Source organism: Oryctolagus cuniculus, chromosome 5 (genome assembly GCF_051225735.1).
Source record: "Oryctolagus cuniculus isolate XC-2025 breed Fujian yellow rabbit chromosome 5, ASM5122573v1, whole genome shotgun sequence".
In the NCBI taxonomy this organism is placed as follows: Eukaryota; Metazoa; Chordata; class Mammalia; order Lagomorpha; family Leporidae; genus Oryctolagus; species Oryctolagus cuniculus.
In genome coordinates this window covers 112,291,861-112,312,165 of record NC_142871.1, presented here as the reverse complement: position 1 = coordinate 112,312,165, position 20,305 = coordinate 112,291,861, and the positions used below count along the sequence as shown (strand labels likewise).

At 40.3% G+C, this 20,305-nt stretch overlaps 1 protein-coding gene across 4 annotated transcripts in view; it reads left to right on the top strand.

The window, feature by feature from the left end:
* The window catches only part of ZNF451 (zinc finger protein 451), an 80,847-nt gene that overhangs the window by 27,806 nt on the left and 32,736 nt on the right, over positions 1-20,305 (top strand). For 2 of the 4 annotated variants that reach the window (XR_011388659.2, XM_008263071.5), the window contains exons 4-7: positions 4,638-4,763; positions 8,111-8,222; positions 15,423-15,573; positions 17,497-17,623. Coding sequence is in view for 3 of the 4 variants with exons in the window: in XM_008263071.5 (XP_008261293.3) it covers positions 4,638-4,763; positions 8,111-8,222; positions 15,423-15,573; positions 17,497-17,623 (516 nt within the window). In the remaining variant the exon portion in view is untranslated. Of the gene's footprint in view, positions 1-3,364; positions 3,495-4,637; positions 4,764-5,116; positions 5,192-8,110; positions 8,223-15,422; positions 15,574-17,496; positions 17,624-20,305 lie in introns of those variants that run through there. The other 2 variants (XM_070073913.1, XM_089333083.1) reach the window with 2 other exon arrangements.

The window sequence follows — 20,305 nt, the reverse complement described above, 5'->3', positions numbered from 1 at the left end:
ACGCAGAAACATAAAGTGAAAAATAATAGATGATTTTTTAAATGATGATGAAATCAGATCAGACCTATTGTTATGTTTAATCCCAGTGAGAGTCAAGTTGGGAATTGATAATTTTTTTTTTTTTTTACAGAAGATAAGTTTAGTATACATTAAGTAAAGATTTCAACAGTTTGCACCCCCATAGAAACACAAAGTGAAATATACTGTTTGAGTACTCGTTATAGCATTAAGTCTCAATGTACAGCACATTAAGGACAGAGATCCTACATGAGGAGTAAGTGCACAGTGACTCCTGTTGTTGACTTTACAAATTGACACTCCTGTTTATGGCATCAGTAATCTCCCTAGGCTCCAGTCATGAGTTTCCAAGGCTATGGAAGCCCCTTGAGTTCTCCGACTCTTATCTTGTTTAGACAAGGTCATAGTCCAAGTGGAGGTTCTCTCCTCCCTTCAGAGAAAGGTACCTCCTTCTTTGAAGACCTGTATTAAAACTATTCTGAAATTAAAAAGCTTGAGGGAAAAAAATGTATGTGTCCCACATTGGAGTACCTGAGTTCAATACCCGGCTCTGGTACCTGTCTCGGGTTTCCTAGTGGTGCAGACCCTGAGAAGCATCGATGATGGCTCAAGTGAATGGATTCTTGCCTCTCTTGTGGGAGGTCTGGATTGGGTTCCTGGCTCCCAGACTTCAGCCAGTGCATGTTGAATAGCAGTTTGAGGTTCATAGCAAAATCAAAAAGAAAGTACAGATGATTTCCATATAGCTTTTGTTGAGGAATATACCACATCCTACCTCCCTCAGTATGAACATCCCAAGCAGTGATAACATTTATTAAAGTTGATCAGCTGACTGTTACATGTCCTTATCCCAAATCCATGGTTTACTTGAGATGTTTTTTCTTGCTGTTAAATGTTCTCTGGGTTTTGACATACGCATGACGGCATTGTAGTACAATAGGAGTAGTTCACTGCCTTAGGAACCTGTTCTGGAGTTCATTCCTCCCTAACCCCTGGCAACTACTGCTCTTGTTAGTGTCCCTGTAGCTTTCCCTTTTCCAGAATGTGGTATAAAGTTGGGATCATTCAGTGTGTAGTCTTTCAGATTGGTTTCATTTGCTTGCTAATATACTCTTTTTTTTTCCTTTTTTTTTTTTTTTTTTTTGACAGAGTAGATAGAGACAGAGAGAAAGGTCTTCCTCTTTGCCGTTGGTTCACTCTCCAATGGCCGCCACGGCTGGCGCCACGGCTGGCGCCACGCTGATCCAAAAGCAGGAGCCAGGTGCTTCTCCTGGTCTCCCATGGGGTGCAGGGCCCTAGCACTTGGGCCATCCTCCACTGCCTTCCCGGGCCACAGCAGAGAGCTGGCCTGGAAGAGGGCAACCGGGAAAGAATCCAGTGCCCCGACCGGGACTAGAACCTGGTGTGCCGGCGCCGCTAGGTGGAGGATTAGCCTATTGAGCCGCGGGACCGGCCAACTAATACACTTTTTAAGATTCTTCTAGGTCTGTTTGTTGGCTTGATAGTTCATTTTTTTAACTTTTTTTTTTTTTTTAATTTGTGAGGCGGGGGGGTTGGGGTAGAGAGAGAGAGATCTCCATCTGCTGCTGTACTCCTCAAATGTTTGTAAGGACCAGAGTTGGGCTGGGTTAAGCCTGGAACTGGGAACTCAATGCTTTCCCACATGAGTGACTGACTGGGACTTAAGTAGTTAAGCCATTACCTGCTGTTTCCTGGGCACCGTTAGCAGGAATCTGGAATTGAGAGCAGAGTTGAGACTTAAATTCTACTATGTAATACAGGTGTCCGGGGCAGCATCCTAACTGCTGGCCAAATGCCAAACCCTGCCCATTTTTTAATTCGACTGTTTTCTTATTGTTGAGTTGTAAGTGTTCTTTGTTATATTTGATTATACCCATTATTGGTTATGTGTTACACGGTTTTTTTCTCCCCGTCTGGCATTTGTCCTCATTCTCTTGATGATGTCTTTTGCAATGAAGTGTTTAATTTTGTTATGTTAATTTCATGAAGGATGTAAAATCAGGGTCTATGTTCATTTTTTTGTGTGCAGCTACCCAATTATCCCAACACCATTTGTTGAAAAGACTGTCTTTGGCCAGCGCCACGGCTCGCTAGGCTAATCTTCCGCCTTGCGGCGCCGGCACACCGGGTTCTAGTCCCGGTCGGGGCGCCGGATTCTGTCCCGGTTGCCCCTCTTCCAGGCCAGCTCTCTGCTGTGGCCAGGGAGTGCAGTGGAGGATGGCCCAAGTACTTGGGTCCTGCACCCCATAGGAGACCAGGATAAATACCTGGCTCCTGCCATCGGATCAGCGCGGTGTGCCGGCCGCAGCGCGCCGGCCGCGGTGGCCATTGGAGGGTGAACCAACGGCAAAGGAAGACCTTTCTCTCTGTCTCTCTCTCACTGTCCACTCTGCCTGTCAAAAAAAAAAAAAAAAAAAAAAAAAGAGAGAGAAAGAAAGAAAGAAAAAAAGAGTATCTTTTCTTCATCATACTGCTTTTGCTCCATTATCAAAGATCACTTGGCTGTATTTGTGTGGTCTCTCTTTTCTATTCCAATGATTAGTTTCTCTGGTCTTTAACCGTTACCACAGAGTCTCAATTATTGTAGCCTGATAAAAATTTTTGAAGTCAGGTGATGTCCTACAACTTTATGGTCCTGTAATATCTAGTTGGCTGTTGTGGGTCTTTTGCTTTCACGTATAAACTTGAGACTGAGTTTGTCAACATCCACAAAAGAACTTGCTGGAATTTTGATTGATGCTGTGTTAAATATGTAGATCAAGTTGAGAATGATTGATGTCTTGACCGTATAACTCATATTAAGTCTTCCTATCTATTTGGTAGTTCTATGAGTTTTTTCATCAGAGTTTTATAGTTTTAATTTCAAATTCTGCTTGCTCATTGCTGGTTTATAGGAAAGTAATTGATTTTTGTCAGTTGACTTTTATTTCAAATTTTTAAAAATACTTATTTGAAAGAGTTACAGAGAGAAAGATCTTCCATCTGCTGGTTCACTCCACAGGTGGCTGCAATGGTTGGGTCTGGTCTAGGCTGAAGCCAGGAACCAGGAACCAGCAGCTTCATCTTAGTCTCTCCTTTGGGTAACAGAGGCCTAGGTATTTTGGGCCGTCTTCCACTACTTTTTCCAGGCCATTAGCAGGGAGCTGGGTCGGAAGTGGAGCAACAGGACATGAGCTGGCAGCCATACAGGATGCTGATGTCACAGGCATTGACTTTCCCTGCTGTGCCACAAAGTGGCCCATGGTCTGTTAGCTTTGTATTCTGCTGCCTTGCTATATTAGCTTATTATCTTCATGAGTCTTTTTTTTTTTTATTTGAAAGTCAGAGTTGCACACAGAGAGAAGGAAAGGCAAAGAGAGAGAGAGGTCATCCATCTGCTGGTTCACCCCGCAAGTGGCTGCTGTGGCCCGTGTCTTGCGGCTGGCGCGCTGCGCCGATCCGAAGCCAGGAGCCAGGTACCTCCTCCCAGTCTCCCATGCGGCTGCAGGGGCCCAAGCACTTGGGCCATCCTCCACTGCACTCCCGAACCACAGCAGAGAGCTGGCCTGGAAGAGGAGCAACCGGGACAGAATCCGGCGCCCCAACCAGGACCAGGACCCAGGGTGCCGGCGCCACAGGTGGAAGATTAGCCTATTGAGCTGCGGCGCTGGCCCCAGCTACGTTATTTTTAATAGTAATTTCTCTTCACTAAATACTGTCCTGACATTGCTGAAAAATCAGAGCCAGAGATGTTTGTAGTGCTAGCCCTTTTGAAGGGTGAACTTATGGCTTGACAACATTAGCATATTAATTTAGAACAAAGCACCCCAAAACTTCAGTATCTAGTCAGGGTTAGGGAACACCTGTTCTGTAGGCCATATAAAGCCTGTGAAATCTTTAGTATGGGCTTGCCAAGGCCACCTTAGGCAGGATTCGAAAATGAATAAATCTATAGCAGGCTAATTATTAAGTTGACAATTCTGTATGGCCTGCAGACGATATAAATATCCAAATGACCTTGGCAAGAAAAATGTTTCCCATACTTGATTTAGATGATTATAAAGTGAATAAAGATGATTGATGTCCTAACAGTTTGTTTAGCTTTCTTTTTTTTTTTTTTTAAGATTTTATTTATTTGAGAGGTATAGTTACAGACAGTGAGAGGGAGAGACAGAGAGAAAGGTCTTACGTCCGTTGGTTCACTCCCCAAATGGCTGCAATAGCTGGATCTGTGCCGATCCGAAGCCAGGAGCCAGGTGCTTCTTCCCAGTCTCCCATGTGGGTACAGGGGCCCAAGGAGTTGGGCCATCTTCTGCTTTCCCAGGCCATAGCAGAGAGCTGGATTGGAAGAGGAGCAGCTGGGACTAGAACCGGCGCCCATATGGTATACAGGCACCACGCTGCTGGTCTGAACTTTATATAAACCAAAGATGGTATGGACAACTGGCTAACATATAAAACAACAGTATCAAATACAAAATGTAGAAGACAAATTCTTAGAAATATGATAACAAAGTAAATGTTTTTTAGTGCAGTAGCTGTTTTGATAGATGGATATGTGTTTTCCAAATGCTAATTTTGTTCATTAAAAGGAATGAAAATTGTTTTTTCCACTGTAGGAGAACGTTAAACACAAAGACTATATTGACCGTCAGAAGGATAAAGTTGCTTTAACTTTGGCTCGTCTAGCCCGCCATGTTGAAGTGGAGAAACAGCAGAAGGAAGAGAAGAATAGAGCATTCAGGGTATGCAGCTATTTTAATTGATGTTTTACTAAGTTATTAAATACAAATTGTTATGTTGTAAAGAGATGCCTTTAATCAAAAAATGGATGATTCAATTGAAGTTCAGCATGTAACCTAAGTAATTCATGATGATTTCTTTGTATCTGTTCTTAGCTTTTCGGATTTTTATGCCATATTCAGGAAAAGAAGAAAAAAAAAGTTGACTAGAATTTATTTTTTGGGAATTAAAACTTGTGGGATTTCTCAAAGCAGATGAACAATTAAGGGTTTCTGGTTACTTTTTCACAAGAGTTAAAAGATTTTTAGGCCTTTTGTAGACAAAAGCTGTTGAAAGGTTATTTTCTGTCAAATAGAACCAGACTGCTTGCTCAAACTTCATCCTTTGTCTCCAAATTGAAATATTAATAGAATGAAGACATTTGAAGCAGGTATGTAGAAGAATTGCTATGTGGAAAATGAACCCTAATTTGGAATCTTGCATGATGCGGTTTTTTCGCTTGACTTGCTTTGGAAGCCACCAAATGAAATTACTGGAAAGCACTCTCTTAGTATTGACAGATGTCTATCAGGTGTAGAATGTTGATAAGTTGTTTTAAAAAAAAGAAAACCCTTCATACTAGAAGAATAAAAGTGAAACTTCAGGCTTCGCTGTGCCAGAAACTGTTCGGATTTCAGCAGGTCACTTAGTTTTTATAGACTTTCGGTTTATAAAAGGACATTATAAGGGAGAAATTATAGCTTTTCTTCTCAATCAAGAGAAGCACTGTGATTTTATAACATCCATGATTTTGATTCTTTATTATAAAATAATTTGCATATTTATTTAGCCTGTTTTAATAGCTGATAATTTAGTATGTAATAAATTAATCTTTAAATTTAGAAGTAGGTTATTTTGTAGCTTTAAATTTTATGATGTAATACTAATTAAATTTTAGACCATGGTATTCTAGTTGTATGTATAAAGTGCTTACTACACAAAGACAGACCCATACATAGAGTATTACTTTTGTCTTGACAGAAACACTATTCAATTTTTTAAGAAAACTTTTTCCCCAAAACTATATTAGGTATGTCTGTTATTTTTTGTATAATTTATGGATACAAGTCTCTTTGAGAGAACAAGTGTTTTCAAGTTGTCTTACTTTTCCTGAGTGACACTGGGTTCTTTTCCTAGGCAGTGTTAATAGCTGTATAAAAAAACTTTTGTAGTGAGCTTAGAATCTTACATAGTTTTTATTTGTTATATATATATATATGTATGTATATTTTAAAGATTTATTTATTTATTAGAAAGGCATAATTTACAGAGGGAGAGAGAGATCGATCTTCCATCTGCTCATTCACTCTCCAATTGGCTGCAATGGCCAGAGCTGGACCTGTCTGATCCCAGGGACAGGGAGCTTCCTCTGGGTCTCCCACGTGGGTGGCAGGGGCCCAAGCACTTGGGCCATCTTCTACTGCTTTCCTTGGAACATTAGCAAGGAGTTGGAACAGAAATGGAGTAGCCGGAACTCAAACCAGCACGCAAATGCGATGCTGGTGCTGTAGATGGTGACTTTATTCACTATGCCACTGTTCCTGCCCCCTCAATTATATGTGTTTTTAAAGATTTATTTGAAAGGCAGTTACAGAGAGGGGATGAAAGAGAAAGAGACTTTCCATCTGCTGGTTCACTCCTCATATGACTGCAATAGCCAGGACTGGGGCAGAACCATCTTGGTCTCCCACATGGTCTTCTGCTGCTTTCACAAGCACATTAATGAGTAGCTGAATCAGCAAGTGGAGCAGCCCTATATACATTTTCTTTAGATTAAAAGATTAAAATCTTGATCCCACCTGGTAGAACAACCTATTATACTGCTATTAGGCCATATATTATTCAGGTCTGTAGCTTGGAAATCTGGTGTTTATGACTGTTTTCACTTTAAGTACAATGTTCCCTCTGAATCTACCAAGGATAGGTAGATTCCCTGTGAATACTAAAAATTCATGGATGCTAACGCTCTTTATATAAAATGGCACAGTTTTTGCATATAACTTAGATACATCCTTTGGTATACTTAAATCTCTAGGTCACTTATAATACCTAATTCAGTGCAAATGCCATGTTAATGTCTGTTATAGTATATTATTTGGGGAATAATGATAAGAACAAAATATCTGTACATGTTCAGTAGACACACTTCTTTTTTGTAATATTTTAATCCATAGTTGATGGAATTCATGGAAGTAAAAACCAACTATATATAAATCTTTTAAAAATTTTAAGAATATATTTTCATTTTATTTGAAAGAGATTCACTCCCCAAATGCTAGTTCACTCCTCAGATACCTACAACAGCTGGTGCTGAGCCAGACCGAAGACTGGATCGCAGAACTCCATCTGGATCTCTCACATGGGTGGCAGGGACCCACATAGACATCCCAGGCAGTGACTTCACTGTTGCTGCAACAAACGACTGGCCCATATGTTTTTGAGAGGCAATTGGTGTATTTGTTTAGTGCTTGGATTCTAGAATCAGATTGCCAGAGTTTGAATCCTGGCACTATTTTATCTTTGAGAAGTTTACTTGGTGTACGTCAGATTTTCTATCATAAAATGGGAATAATAATAGTACCTATTTCTTAGGATTGTTGTGAGGATTATAAAGTCCCTTTAAAACAGTGCCTGGCACATGGTAAGTGGTCAGTGATTATTAGTTGTCATATGTATCATGATCAGGGAGTTATACAAATCGATTGATGGATGATATAACTAGAAGGATTTAGGGACTTTGAGCAGTCAAAGCACGTGGTTCAGTGGTTAGCACTGGCATGTTTCCTGTTTTTGTCAATGAAAGCTGCCATGTTCATTTGTTTTCATATTGTCTTTTGTCTGTTTTTTGTGCTGTAATAGAAGAGTTGAGTAGTTGCTGTAGAGATTATTAATTGAAAAGCCTAAAATATTTACTATGCTGTCCTTTTTGGGAAAAGTTGACCAACTCTTGATCTAGATGGCAACAAATGCTTTATATTAACACTTTTTAAGTGGCAGTTGGTGCTATTAATATTATTTCCTGAACATTTTTGGTTAGTATTGCTAATAACTTTTATCAACTGTTTATACTATAATTTACTTAATTCTCAATTGTTGGAGATGTAGCTTGTAGAAAATTTTGAGCAAATAACATTGGGATCAGCATCTTAGAACATGAACCTTTCTTTTGATGTGTTTCTTTGTAATATATTTCTAGATGTGGATTTCTGGGAATAATTAGTATTTTTTATCATTAGTGTGTCAAATCTTTTTCACAAGGAAACCAGGGTAGTAATCAAACATCAATTGAGTTTTTTCTTGATGTCTTTAGGAAAAAGTCGACTTTCAGCATGCTCATGGGTTACAAGAATTGGAATTTATTCGAGGACATTCTGATACTGAAGCAGCAAGACTGTGTGTGGATCAGTGGCTGAAAATGCCAGGTATTCTTTAGAGATTATACTAAAGTTAAGGAGCTTCCCAAAAACATTAAGGCAGAAAGGATGTCTGTCCTATTAAATTGCTAATAAGCATATAAGATATTGAAACAGTTTTAGTGATAATAGTATTATGTCATAATGGCCTATCTTTTTTTTTTAAAGTTTATTTATTTGAAAGGCAGAGCTACAGAGAGACAGAGGCAGAGAGAGAGATCTTCCATCCGCTGGTTCACTTCCCAAATAGCTTCAGTGGCCGGAGCTGGGCCAATCTGGATCCAGGAGCCAGGATCTTCCTCTAGGTCTTCCATGTGGGTGCACGCACCCAAGAACTTGGGCCATCTTCTGCTTTCCCAGCCCATAGCAGAGAGCTGGATGGGAAGTGGAGCCACCGGGTCTTAAACCAGCACCCTTATGGGATGCCGGCACTGCAGACAGCAGCTTTACCCACTGCACCATGGCGCCGACTCCATAATGGCCTACCTTTCAATGACCTACTTTGCCAATCATCATCTTTGTTTGGCACATTGTACCTTAAGTATAAACAAAATAGATCATCCCTGAACTCAGTAGGTGTTGCTCTTTTTTTTTTTTTTTTTTTTTTTTTGTGACAGGCAGAGTGGACAGTGAGAGAGAGAGAGACAGAGAGAAAGGTCTTCCTTTTGCCGTTGGTTCACCCTCCAATGGCCGCCGCGGCTGGCGCGCTGCGGCCGGCGCACCGCGCTGATCCGATGGCAGGAGCCAGGAGCCAGGTGCTTTTCCTGGTCTCCCATGGGGTGCAGGGCCCAAGCACCTGGGCCATCCTCCACTGCACTCCCTGGCCACAGCAGAGGGCTGGCCTGGAAGAGGAGCAACCGGGACAGAATCCGGCGCCCCGACCGGGACTAGAACCCGGTGTGCCGGCGCCGCTAGGCGGAGGATTAGCCTAGTGAGCCGCGGCGCCGGCCGCTCATTTTTCATATACTTAGGAACTTGCAAATAATTTTTTGAGTGATGGAATGAACAAGAGCATGCATTCATATATTTGATAATTATTGCATGAAGTAGTACCTGTGCCTATGGGAGGGTGAATAATAGATTATTTGAGATCAGAAAAGACTTCACTAAGGAAATGGAAATTAAACAGGTCTGGAAGATTAGTGTTTACTCATTTATTCATTGGTGCAGCTTATATCTGTTTTTCAGAAGTATACATGTTAGAAAATTGTCTAAAGCAATGGGTTTCATCTTTATTACTAATTCTTTTCAGTTCTGAGCTTTTTGAAGCAGTCATTATGGAACATTTCTATCAGAAAATTTGGTGGAATTTTCAAGAGCTAGTAGGAGATCGTGACTGTGACAACTTTTCTAGCAATTCTTCCAGACTATCTATTGAGCCCTTAAAGACATGAGATATCCACAGACAATTTAGCTATGGATTTAATCCAACATGAAGTTTAATTGCAAAATATCATCAAAAATGTACACAGATGCAGTGCTTTGTTGAACCTAGATATTTTGCCATTCTAAAGTTTTTAGGAGGACTTTCTTTTGAATACACTTAAATTACCACTTACAAAAGAATTCTCATCACTTATATTTATTGATATTCAACACCTCATCCTATTTGATACTGGATGGAGTAGATTTTGGTACTTGGCCATCCATCTCAAACCATATTTCCTCTGTATCTTAATCTGCTGTGCCTAGGAAACTTCCCTCCAATCTCTAAATACCTTTTCTACTCTTTTCTTCTTAATTCCATGTGAGGCTGATGTATAACCTTGATAATAACTGAATACTAGGGATTGTTGAGTTAATATGGCTGTTGTATATCCTGTTGCATGTGATGAGACTATCAAGGTTTATTCTGCATAAGTTTAGTCTGCTCAGCCATCTTTAATCTCACAGTACTTTATTCATTTCTCTTCAACATAGTATTTACTCTTCAACATAGTATTTACTCTGTTTAGTTGACAAACACAGTCTTTCCCATTAGACTGTCTGCTCCTTAAGGATAGAGACCAATTTTTTACTAATGCATTATAGTGTCAGTTCCTAAAAAGAATCCCCAGCATAGAGATGCTCAGTAAGGGTTGTTTGAATATTATATCAAAGTGGGCCATAAGTATTTGCATACTGAACACAGGAAGCCTGGAGTCACAAATCTGATGATCATGATCATTTAAAAAAAAAAAAAAAGATTATATGACATTCCAGACCTGCTTCAGCAAAAATTACTGGAAAAAATATGATAAATGGCTTTGACTCCTAGGATGTTCTTTTAAAGTTTAAAGTTTTTTTTTTTTTCTTAAGATTTATTCATTTATTTTGAAAATCAGATTGTAGAGAGGGGGAGGTCTTCCATCCACTGGTTCACTCTCCAGATAGCCCCAGTGGCCAGGGCTGACCAGACCAAAGCCAGGATCTTCATCCAGGTGTCCCACAGGGGTAGCTGGGACCCAGGAAATTGGGCTGTTTTCTGCTGTGTTCCCAGGCCATTGTTAGGTAGCTGGATCAGAAGTGGAGCAGCCAGTACTCAAACCAGCATCCATGGGGGATGCTGGCATCACAGGTGTTGGCTTTACCCACAGTGCCACAATGCCAGCCCTAGGTTTGCAGTTTTTTAAAAACTGCCTCTTGATGTGCATTCACTTCTCAGGGGAACAATCTAATGACTAGCTTAGTGGCTTTATCTTAGCTTCACTAAAAATGCCTGGGAACTTTGGAACAGATTTCTGGTCCTCATGTCTTCAACAGTAGTTTGAGAAGGAGGATAGGCAAATAGGCTAGAATGATAAGACTTCATCTCTAAGATTTCTTCTAAAAATTATTTATTTTATAGGAGTCTAACACTTTCAAGTCCCTTATACAATGGTTTGTTGGGTCAGTAACTTGCCCTCTTACATCTTTTCTCCGATTGTCAGGTTGTCTGTATTTTATCAGGTTGTGCATTGTATTCTTGAACATCTGTGTATGTTTATCCCTATGCATACCAGGTAGGAGCAAATAAATTAGTTATCTCTTGATGATGCTTTTTAAGATTTTATTTGTTTTTATTTGAGAAGTAGAGTTAACAGAGAGAGGGAGAGACAGAAAGGTCTTCCATCCGCTGGTCACTCCCCAAATGGCTTCAATGGGTGGAGCTAGGCTGACCTGAAGCCAGGAGCCAGGAGCTTCCTCCGGGTCTCCCACACAGGTACAGGGAACTGAGTACTTGGACCATCTTCTACTGCTTCCCCAGGCCATAGCAGAGAGCTGGATCAGCAGAGGAGCAGCTGGGACTTGAAGTGGTGCCCAAGTGGGACGATGGTGCTGCAGCCAGAGGCTTAGCCCACTCTACCATAGCACCAGCCCCTCTTTATGATACTTTAAAACTTGGTGTTTTGTGTATTTTTAGGTTACACATAGGTCATTGATGAGTGATAAGCTAGATCCCGCAAATAAGGCCTGTAGTTTCACTGTTTTTGTAATGGGTTCACTGAAGCTTCAGAGCTGTTGCTAGTAAGTTGTTCTATTATTGGACTATATTTGGAATGGTGCTGTTCTGTAAATGGATCTTAGAGGATGTTGAGATCTTTTCGGAGGTTATAGCTGAAGAACACAGAAGAGTCATTGTTCTCTTTAATTATAAAAAGGTAGATTCTACTTCTCAGTATTAAATTACTAAACTATTACTAATTACTAATTAATCTATTACTAATTAATCTATTATAACTAAATTACTAATCAGACTATTGCTATTATAATTTAGTTCTTTGGTTAGAATTACTTTATGTGCTTTGTTTATAATTTAATTTTAGAGAGTTCATACTTTATAGTTGGACATTTAGAATTGGAACAATTTAAAGAGATTTAGGGGCTGGCGCTGTGGCCGAGCAGGTAAAGCCTCCTGCCGTGCTGGCATCCCATATGGGCACCAGTCCAAGTCCCAGCTGCTTCACTTCCAGTCCAGCTCTCTGCTGTGGCTCAGGAAAGCAGTAGAAGATGGCCAAAGTCCTTGGGCCCCTGCACCCATGTGGGAGACCCAGAAGAAGCTCCTGGCTCCTGGCTTTGGATCAGTCCAGCTCCGGCCATTTTGGCCATTTGTGGCATGAACCAGCAGATGGAAGAGCTCTTTCTGTCTTTCTCTGCCTCTGTCTCTCTCTAACTCTGCCTTTCAAATAAATAAATAAATCTTTTAAAAAAAATCTCATTGACTGTTTTCAAAAAAGGGATTTAAAAACTTGATCTTGTTAAAGGGTAGTTCAAATCTAGTTAAATTCGTAGAAGTTTTATAAAAACTACCATAAAGATAAATACCTAGTTTTCTGTTACTTGAAATATTCAAGGCATTTTTGTAAATTTGAATGCTTAGTAATTCTAAAACAGTGCTCTACATACTATTTAAGGAAAAACTGCTCTTTAAGTTTTTTGTATTCTGCCTTTCCATGGGAAAGACTTATTTTCTTTCAAAGAATTATTTTCTCCAACTTTATCTTATTTTTTTTTAAAGATTTATTTATTTTACTTGAAAGTCAGAGTTACACACAGAGAGAAGGACAGGCAGAGAGAGAGAAAGTGGTCTTCCATCTGCTGGTTCACTTCCCAAATTGCTGCAATGGCCAGAGCTGTGCTGATCTGAAGCCAGGAACCAGGAGCTTCTTCTGGGTCTCCCTGTGGGTGCAGGGGCCCAAGGACTTGGACCATCTTCTACTGTCTTCCCAGGCCATAGCAGAGAGATGGATTGGAAGTGGAGCATCCATGTGGGATGCCGGCACTGCAGGCAGTGGCTTTCCCCGCTATGCCACAGAGCGACCCATCCTTTTTTTTTTTTTTTTTTTTAAGATTTATTTATTTATTTGAAAGGGAGAGTTAGAGAGAGGGAAAAACAGTGAGATCTGCTGTTCGCTGGTTCACTCCCCAAATAGCTACAGCAGTTGGAACTAGGCCAGTCTGGAGCCAGGAGCTTTTTCTGTGTGTCTTGTGAGTGCAGGGGCCCAGGCGCTTGGCCCATCTTCCACTGCTTTCCCAGGAGCATTCGTAGGGAGCTATATTGGAAATGGAGCAGCTGGGACTCACTGGCACCCATATGGGATGTTGGCATTGCAGGTGGCAGCGTTACTTGCTGTGCTACAACACTGTCTCCTCCAACTTTATTTTTATCCAGAGCTTCTATGTATAGCCAAGTTAATATCCAAATGAGAGATACCTGGAATGTGGGTAGTTATAAAAATTGTCATAATTCTGAATGTATATGAAATGTTCAAGATAAAAAGTTGTGTTGTTATTTAATGCTGTATTAAAACTAAAGTTTGGTTAATTTTGTGCCATCCATTATTTCTTTGAATGTATTTAAAGGCATTTTGATAGTTTGATGGGAACTTTTTCCTCCATAGGATTGAAACAGCAGAAAGTTAAAATTTTAAAAATATACAACCATTTTGAGTTTTAAAAACTTGAATTTGTTAAGGAGTAGTTCTATTCTAGTTAAATCCTTAGGAGTTTTATGGAAACTTCCATAAAGATAAATATTTAGTCTTCTGTTAAATGAAATATTCAAGGGATTTGAGTCAAACAGTAAACAACTGACAGTAGTAAGAGAGATATAAAACTACTTATAGATCAGAATCCTCCTGGCTGTGTTACAATTTTTTTTTTTTTTTTAATTTTCTTTATTAGAGAGGAGGCTGAGGGGAGACAGACAAAAGATCTTCCATCTACTAGTTCACTCCTCAAATGGCTGCAACAGCCAAGGGTAGTCCAGGCTGAAACCAGGAGCCAGGAACTCCATCTGAGTCTCCCTCATAGGCGACAGAGACCCGGTACTTGGAGCATCTACCTCTGCTTTCCCTGGCACATTAGTAGAGAACTGGATCAGAAATGCGGTAGCTGGCACTAGAACTGGTGCTCATATAGTTTACTGGCTTTGCAGGTAACAGCATAATAACCCAATGCACCACAACTCTGGGCCCCAGTTGTTTTTTTGTTTGTTTTAATACAGTGTATCTCTTTAAAATTATCGATGAGGGGGCTTCAAAATGTCATAGAAAATGGAGTTAGAAGATACTGCACATCTTGCACAAACTTTTGGAAAGCCTATCACATTTTGTGTTGGGAATTTTCCTGAGAAAATTTGGCCAGGGGAACTAGTCTACAAGACTTCTGTGACTCTAGATGTAAAGATTGTAAGAAAGGAATGAAGAATGGGCCAGGATTAAGGGGGATTAATTAGAAGGTAATGATGGGCAAACTGTTTTCTAATTGGCTTTTCCAGGAGAAAAAGAGAAGGGACAAAATAGGATAACTAAAAAGGGAGAGACAACAATAAGTGAATTCATGTTTTGTGTTACTGACTTGTGCATTATTTGATGTCCAGGTTGGAGCTGATCAGTGGCTGGATTCCTCAGAAAACAAAACTCTTTATCTTCCTTGCTTTGGTGTCCTCACTACTCTCCTGTCATCTCCCCAGTTATATTAGCATAATTTTCATATAACTCAGATACTAATTCTGAGATAGGACAGAGTTATTTTAACTATTGTTTAAAATTTTTGGAACAAATAAGATTTTTTTTTTAAAGATTTATTTATTTATTTGAAAGTCAGAGTTACACAGAGAGAGAAGGAGGGAGAGACGCGTCTTCCATTTGCTGGTTTACTCCCCAGTTGGCTGCAATGGCTCGAGCTGCGCCAATCTGAAGCCAGGAGCCACGAACCTCTTCTGGGTTTCCCACATGGGTACAGGGGCCCAAGGACCTGGGCCATTCTCTACTGCTTTCCCAGACCATAGCAGAGAGCTGCATCAGAAGTGGAGCAGCTGGGATGAATTGGTGCCCATATGGGATGCCGGCACTGCAGTTGGCAGCTTTACCACAGTGCTGGCCACACAAATAAGACTTAGAAAATAGACGTTTGTTAAGTTATATAACTGAAATGAAGGGATTAGGGGCTTTGTTTTCTAAAGCATTTGAACTTTAACAGTTCTTTGCTATTGAATATAAGGAAAGGTATTTTTTCCCCCTCAAGAGAATGCTACTTGGAGATGTTAAGAATTTTTTTTATTTTGTACCAAATAATGATTACTTTTAAGGTATTATATTTTACAAGTAATGTTGCAAGTGTTTATTTATAAGTAGGACTATCCAGTTACTGCTGTTTCATAATTTTTATTTTGTCATAATTTTGATTACCAGTCAAAACAACAAATATCTGAAATAGTAATTAAGAATTTATATTCTAATACTGCAGGACTTAAAACAGGCACAATTAATTGTGGAACAAGAAGCTCATCCCGAAGAGGAGGTCAAATGCGGGTGTCTGGGAAGCCAATTTCATGTCCCATAATGCATTGTAACAAGGAATTTGACAATGGACACCTTCTGTTAGGACATTTGAAAAGGTAAATAGCATATTTAGAATAGTGGATTCTGAGGATCAAATGAAGTATGAAGTACCACTGTGATTATAGCTTTATATTCCAAACTGATTGGTGCTAATTTGATATAATTCTAATTTATGTTTTTTATGTTTCCTAGAAGGTTTTTCTTGGTAAAGTCAGATTTCTTTAGTGATATTCTGTGTTGTTTAAAAGTATAGCCTTTGGCCAGCACCGCAGCTCAATAGGCTAATCCTCTGCCTGCGGCTCTGGCACCCCAGGTTCTAGTCCCGGTCGGGGTGCCGGATTCTGTCCCGGTTGCTCCTCTTCCAGTCCAGCTCTCTGCTGTGGCCCGGGAAGGCAGTGGAGGATGGCCCAAGTGCTTGGGCTCTGTACTCGCATGGGTGACCAGGAGAAGCACCTGACTCCTGGCTTTGGATCAGCGCGGTGCGCCGGCTGCAGCAGCCATTGGGGGGTGAACCAACCGCAAAGGAAGACCTTTCTCTGTCTCTCTCTCTCACTGTCCACTCTGCCTGTCCAAAAAAAAAAAAGTATAGCCTTTAACTATATATTTCTCCCTAACACATCTCATAAAATTCTCAATAAACTTTTTACATTGAAGTGTAGTTGTGTGAATTTTAAAGAAATCTAGTCCATAATTATAAATTTTTTCTTTTTAAAAAATAATTACCTGTTTATTTGAAAGTCAGAGTTGCAGAGGGAGAGACAGAGAGACAGAAATCTTCCATCTACTATTTCATTCCTCAAATGGCCGCAATGGCTGGAGCTGGGCTGGTCCTAAGCCAAGAGCCAGGAGCCCTTCCTGGGTCTCCCCTTTGGGTGCAGGGGCCCAAGGACCTGGGCCATCCTCTGCTGCTGTCTCAGGCACACCGGCAGGGAGCAGGATCAGAAGTGGAGCTGCCAGGACTCACACTAGGTCCATATGGGCTTTAACTGCCCGGATGGCCTTTACTTGCTGTGCCACAATGCCGCCTCTCCCTTTTTAAAAATTTATATATTTATTTAAAAGGCAGAGTTAGAGAAAGAGATCTTCCTTCTGCTGGTTTACTCCTCAAGTGACTGCAATGGCCAGGGCTGGACCAGGCCTAAGCCAGGAGACTGGAAGTCCATCCTAGTCTCCCATGTAAATGGCAGGGTCCCAAGCACTTGGACCATCTTCCACGGCTTTCCCAGGCACATACACAGGGAAGTAGAAGACTAGTGGAACAGCCAGGACTCAAATCCACGCTGATATGGGATGCTGCCATCGCAGAAGACAGCCTAACCCATTCCACCACAATGCTGACCTCATCCATAGTCTCCTAGTCTCCCTTTCTAATAGTTGAAAGATGGGAAATTGAGTTTGGAACTCTAAGCTGTTATCTTTCCAGCTGGTGTCTCATTCTGCTTATGCCTTCCTTACCTTATTGTGAGAGATTTTTAGAGGGAGTTGCAGCATTCTGTAAATAACTAGGTAGCATATTATATTTATTTTTGAATGTATTTAAGGCAGTGGAAAATGATGAAAATTTGTTAAATGGTTAAAATGAATATTGAAAGGACTAGAAGTCATTTATAGGTAACAATGATATGCCAGAAATCTTAGCATGAGTTTATTATTGCAGTTATTATTTATTTGAGTCTTAAGGAAATCATAGCAAGACAGAAAAGATGATGAGTTTTGCAAGGAATGCTTTAAATCCATTTTATTGGACCTCAAGTACTTTTATGAAATCCTGACCTAACTAATGGTTTCTTGTAAGAAAGTATTACTTGGCATAGGGGAGCCACTTGATGTTTGCTAAATATGAAGAACATTATTTAATATTTCAGTAGAGAAGGGCAAAATTCTGAATGTATGTGTGCATGTATTTATCTTCTCAAATAAAGCAGCATCATTCATCCTAAAATGTAGATGTTTCTAATATTATATCTTTTGGTAAATAGGTTTGATCACTCTCCATGTGATCCAACAATTACACTACGTGGACCTTTCACCAGTTCCTTTGCTTGTGTAGTATGTTGTAAAAAATTTGTTACCCAACAGCAATATAGGGATCATCTTTTTACTAAGGTAAGAGCGTGTTTAAGGGAAGTTATGGGTCGGGGAAAGCCACTGTAATCCAAAAGCTGTACCTTGGGAATTTACATTTATTAAATAAAAATTTAAAAAAAAGTGAAATAGGAGTTCAAAGAAAGGGAAGAGATGTATCAGAGAATTTGACAAAGCATTACGAGAAAGAAAAGGTTCTCAGGGATTGTATTTGGTTAGATGGAAAGTGTAGGTGATAGACTTCTAGGTAAACTTGAATAGCCTAAATTCTGAGTAAGGTTTGCAGAACCTAAATAAAGTAGTGATTATGAGAGTAGGTAGTATGCAGAAAAGAGTTAGTTATTGCTGCTACTTGTGCAACAACTTTCCAGGACAAAGAGGGGATGGCCCATGATAAAAGAAAGGCAAAGACAGATTATAGAAAAGCTGAGGATAAGGGGATGCTGTCTGAGTTAGGAGGAGGAATACCTCTCTGACTTGCCTTGCAGTTTTTCTTTCTTTCTTTTTTAAGATTTATTTTATTTGTTTGAAAGAGTTACAGAGAGAGGCAGAGACAGAGAGAGAGGTCTTCCATCCGCTGGTTCACTCCCCAGATGGCTGCAACGGCAAGAGCTGCACCGATCCGAAGCCAAGAGCTTCTCCAGGTCTTTCATGTGGGTGCAGGGGCCCAAGGACTTGGGCCACCTTCCACTGCTATCCAAGGCCATAGCAGAGAGCTGGATTGGAAGAGGAGCAGCTGGGACTAGAACCAGCACCCACTGTGATGCCAGTGCTTCAGGCCAGGGCTTTAACCTGCTGCACCACAGCGCCAGCCCCAAGTTTTTATTTCTGCATTTATCTTCCAGGCATTCTTGCTGACATCAAGCCAAGTTACTGTTTAGCTAAAGACAATATTCTCCATGAGCAATTCCAAACCAGACTGTCAAATGGTCACCACCAGACCTAAAAGGGGAAGGGAGTAGAACTCTGGGCTAACAGGCTCTTTGAACTTATTATCTTGATGCTGGTTTTTCGAGCTGCAAGGCCTCAGGTCTGATTGTTCCCAGATTTCCCAACTTCGTTCCACAGTGGTGACCTTCTGCACCTGGTCTCCCACAAGTTATCATAACAGGCCTCACACTACTGTCTTGAGAAAGCCTTGCTTATGAAGTTGGCCCTGAACTGATGTCTGAAAACCTAGAAACTTGGATTCTGTGAGGGTTCCTGCCATTCTTTTGCTATGAATGGTTCACTGTGTCCAAATTGGCAAATATTAAGCCTTACGCTAAATACCTGCTTTCCTTAGGAGAGTCTGGAATTTTGATGCCTGCTAGGTAAAGCCTGCCTATATGAGCAGCCCCTGGATACTGAGCATCTAATAAGCTTCCTTTGTAGATCGCGGTTCACATTTATTGTGTCTACTTGTTGCTGGAGGAATTAAATGCATCCTATGTGATTCCATTGGGAAAGATTTCTTGTAGTGTTCAACTTGGTTTCCTCTGAACTTTGCCTTATTTGCTTTTTCTGTTGATTTTTCCTTTGTATTCTTTTAGTGTAATAAGCATAGCTGTGATATGAGTACAAAGTCATAGCTGTGAGTACTGTATGTGGTGTTCTGTGAGTCCTGGCAAACCCTGAACCTTGGATTTTATTTGTAAGATGAGTATATTGGTAAGAAGAACCATTATAGAACCAGTATAGTAGAAGTACTGTTACAGAATGAGATATGATGAAAATAATGCTTAATACCTTTAGAGCTAGAAATGTTTTTAATTCTAGAAACCAACTCCTTCCTCCTTTTACCAGAGACCAAAAGGTATTAGAATGGCAGTAGTGGTCAGAGTGGTTTCAAAGATTTTGATAAGATGACTGGTTTAGGTGACTTGCAGTAGCTTAGCTTTGAGATAAGAAGAGAGTTTGACTTAGATAATGACATTTAGAATGAAGATCTTAAAGTGGTGCTAAAAGACATATTGAGGAAAGAAATGATAGGGCTGTCTTGCCATAACAGATGGATGGTAGGGGGAAGGAGAGGAAAAGAGCACAAGAGAACCGCATTCCTTCCTCCCTCCCTCCCTCCCTCCCTTCCTGTTTGAATGAGATCCCTAAATTTTCTACCTTTTTGAAAACGAGAGCTCTTTAAGGGCATGTTCTCCTATTCCATTCTCTTTTTTTCTCTGTTGTAGAGAACATATTTTTCTTTCTTTCTTTTTTTTAACTATTTATTTATGTATTAGAAAGAGAGATGGGGAGAAAGACAGAGAGGAACGTTGGTTCACTCTCTTCAAATGCCTGTAACAGCCAAAGCTAGGCCAAGAACTGGGAACTCCATCCAAATTTCCCTCATGGATGGCAGGGAGGGACTCAATAATTTGATGATTAATCTGATGCTTAATTTGATGATTAATCGGATGATTAATCTGGTATATCAGCAAGAAACTAGATAGCAATTGGAGGATCCAGGACTTGAACTGACCCTCCAATATGGGATATGGGCATCCCAAGTAGCAGTTTAACCCACTGCACTATAAGGCTTCTGTCTTTTTTCTTTAGTAAATTGAAAAAGGTATTTTAAAATCATTTAGTACTTGCATTTATGTTTTTCTTCAAATTTTATTTGAAACAGACAGACAGACAGAAACAGATCTTCCATCTGCTGGTTCACTCCCTAAATGGCCACAACTTCCTGGGCTGGGCCAGGCTGAAACCAGGAGCCTAAAAGTC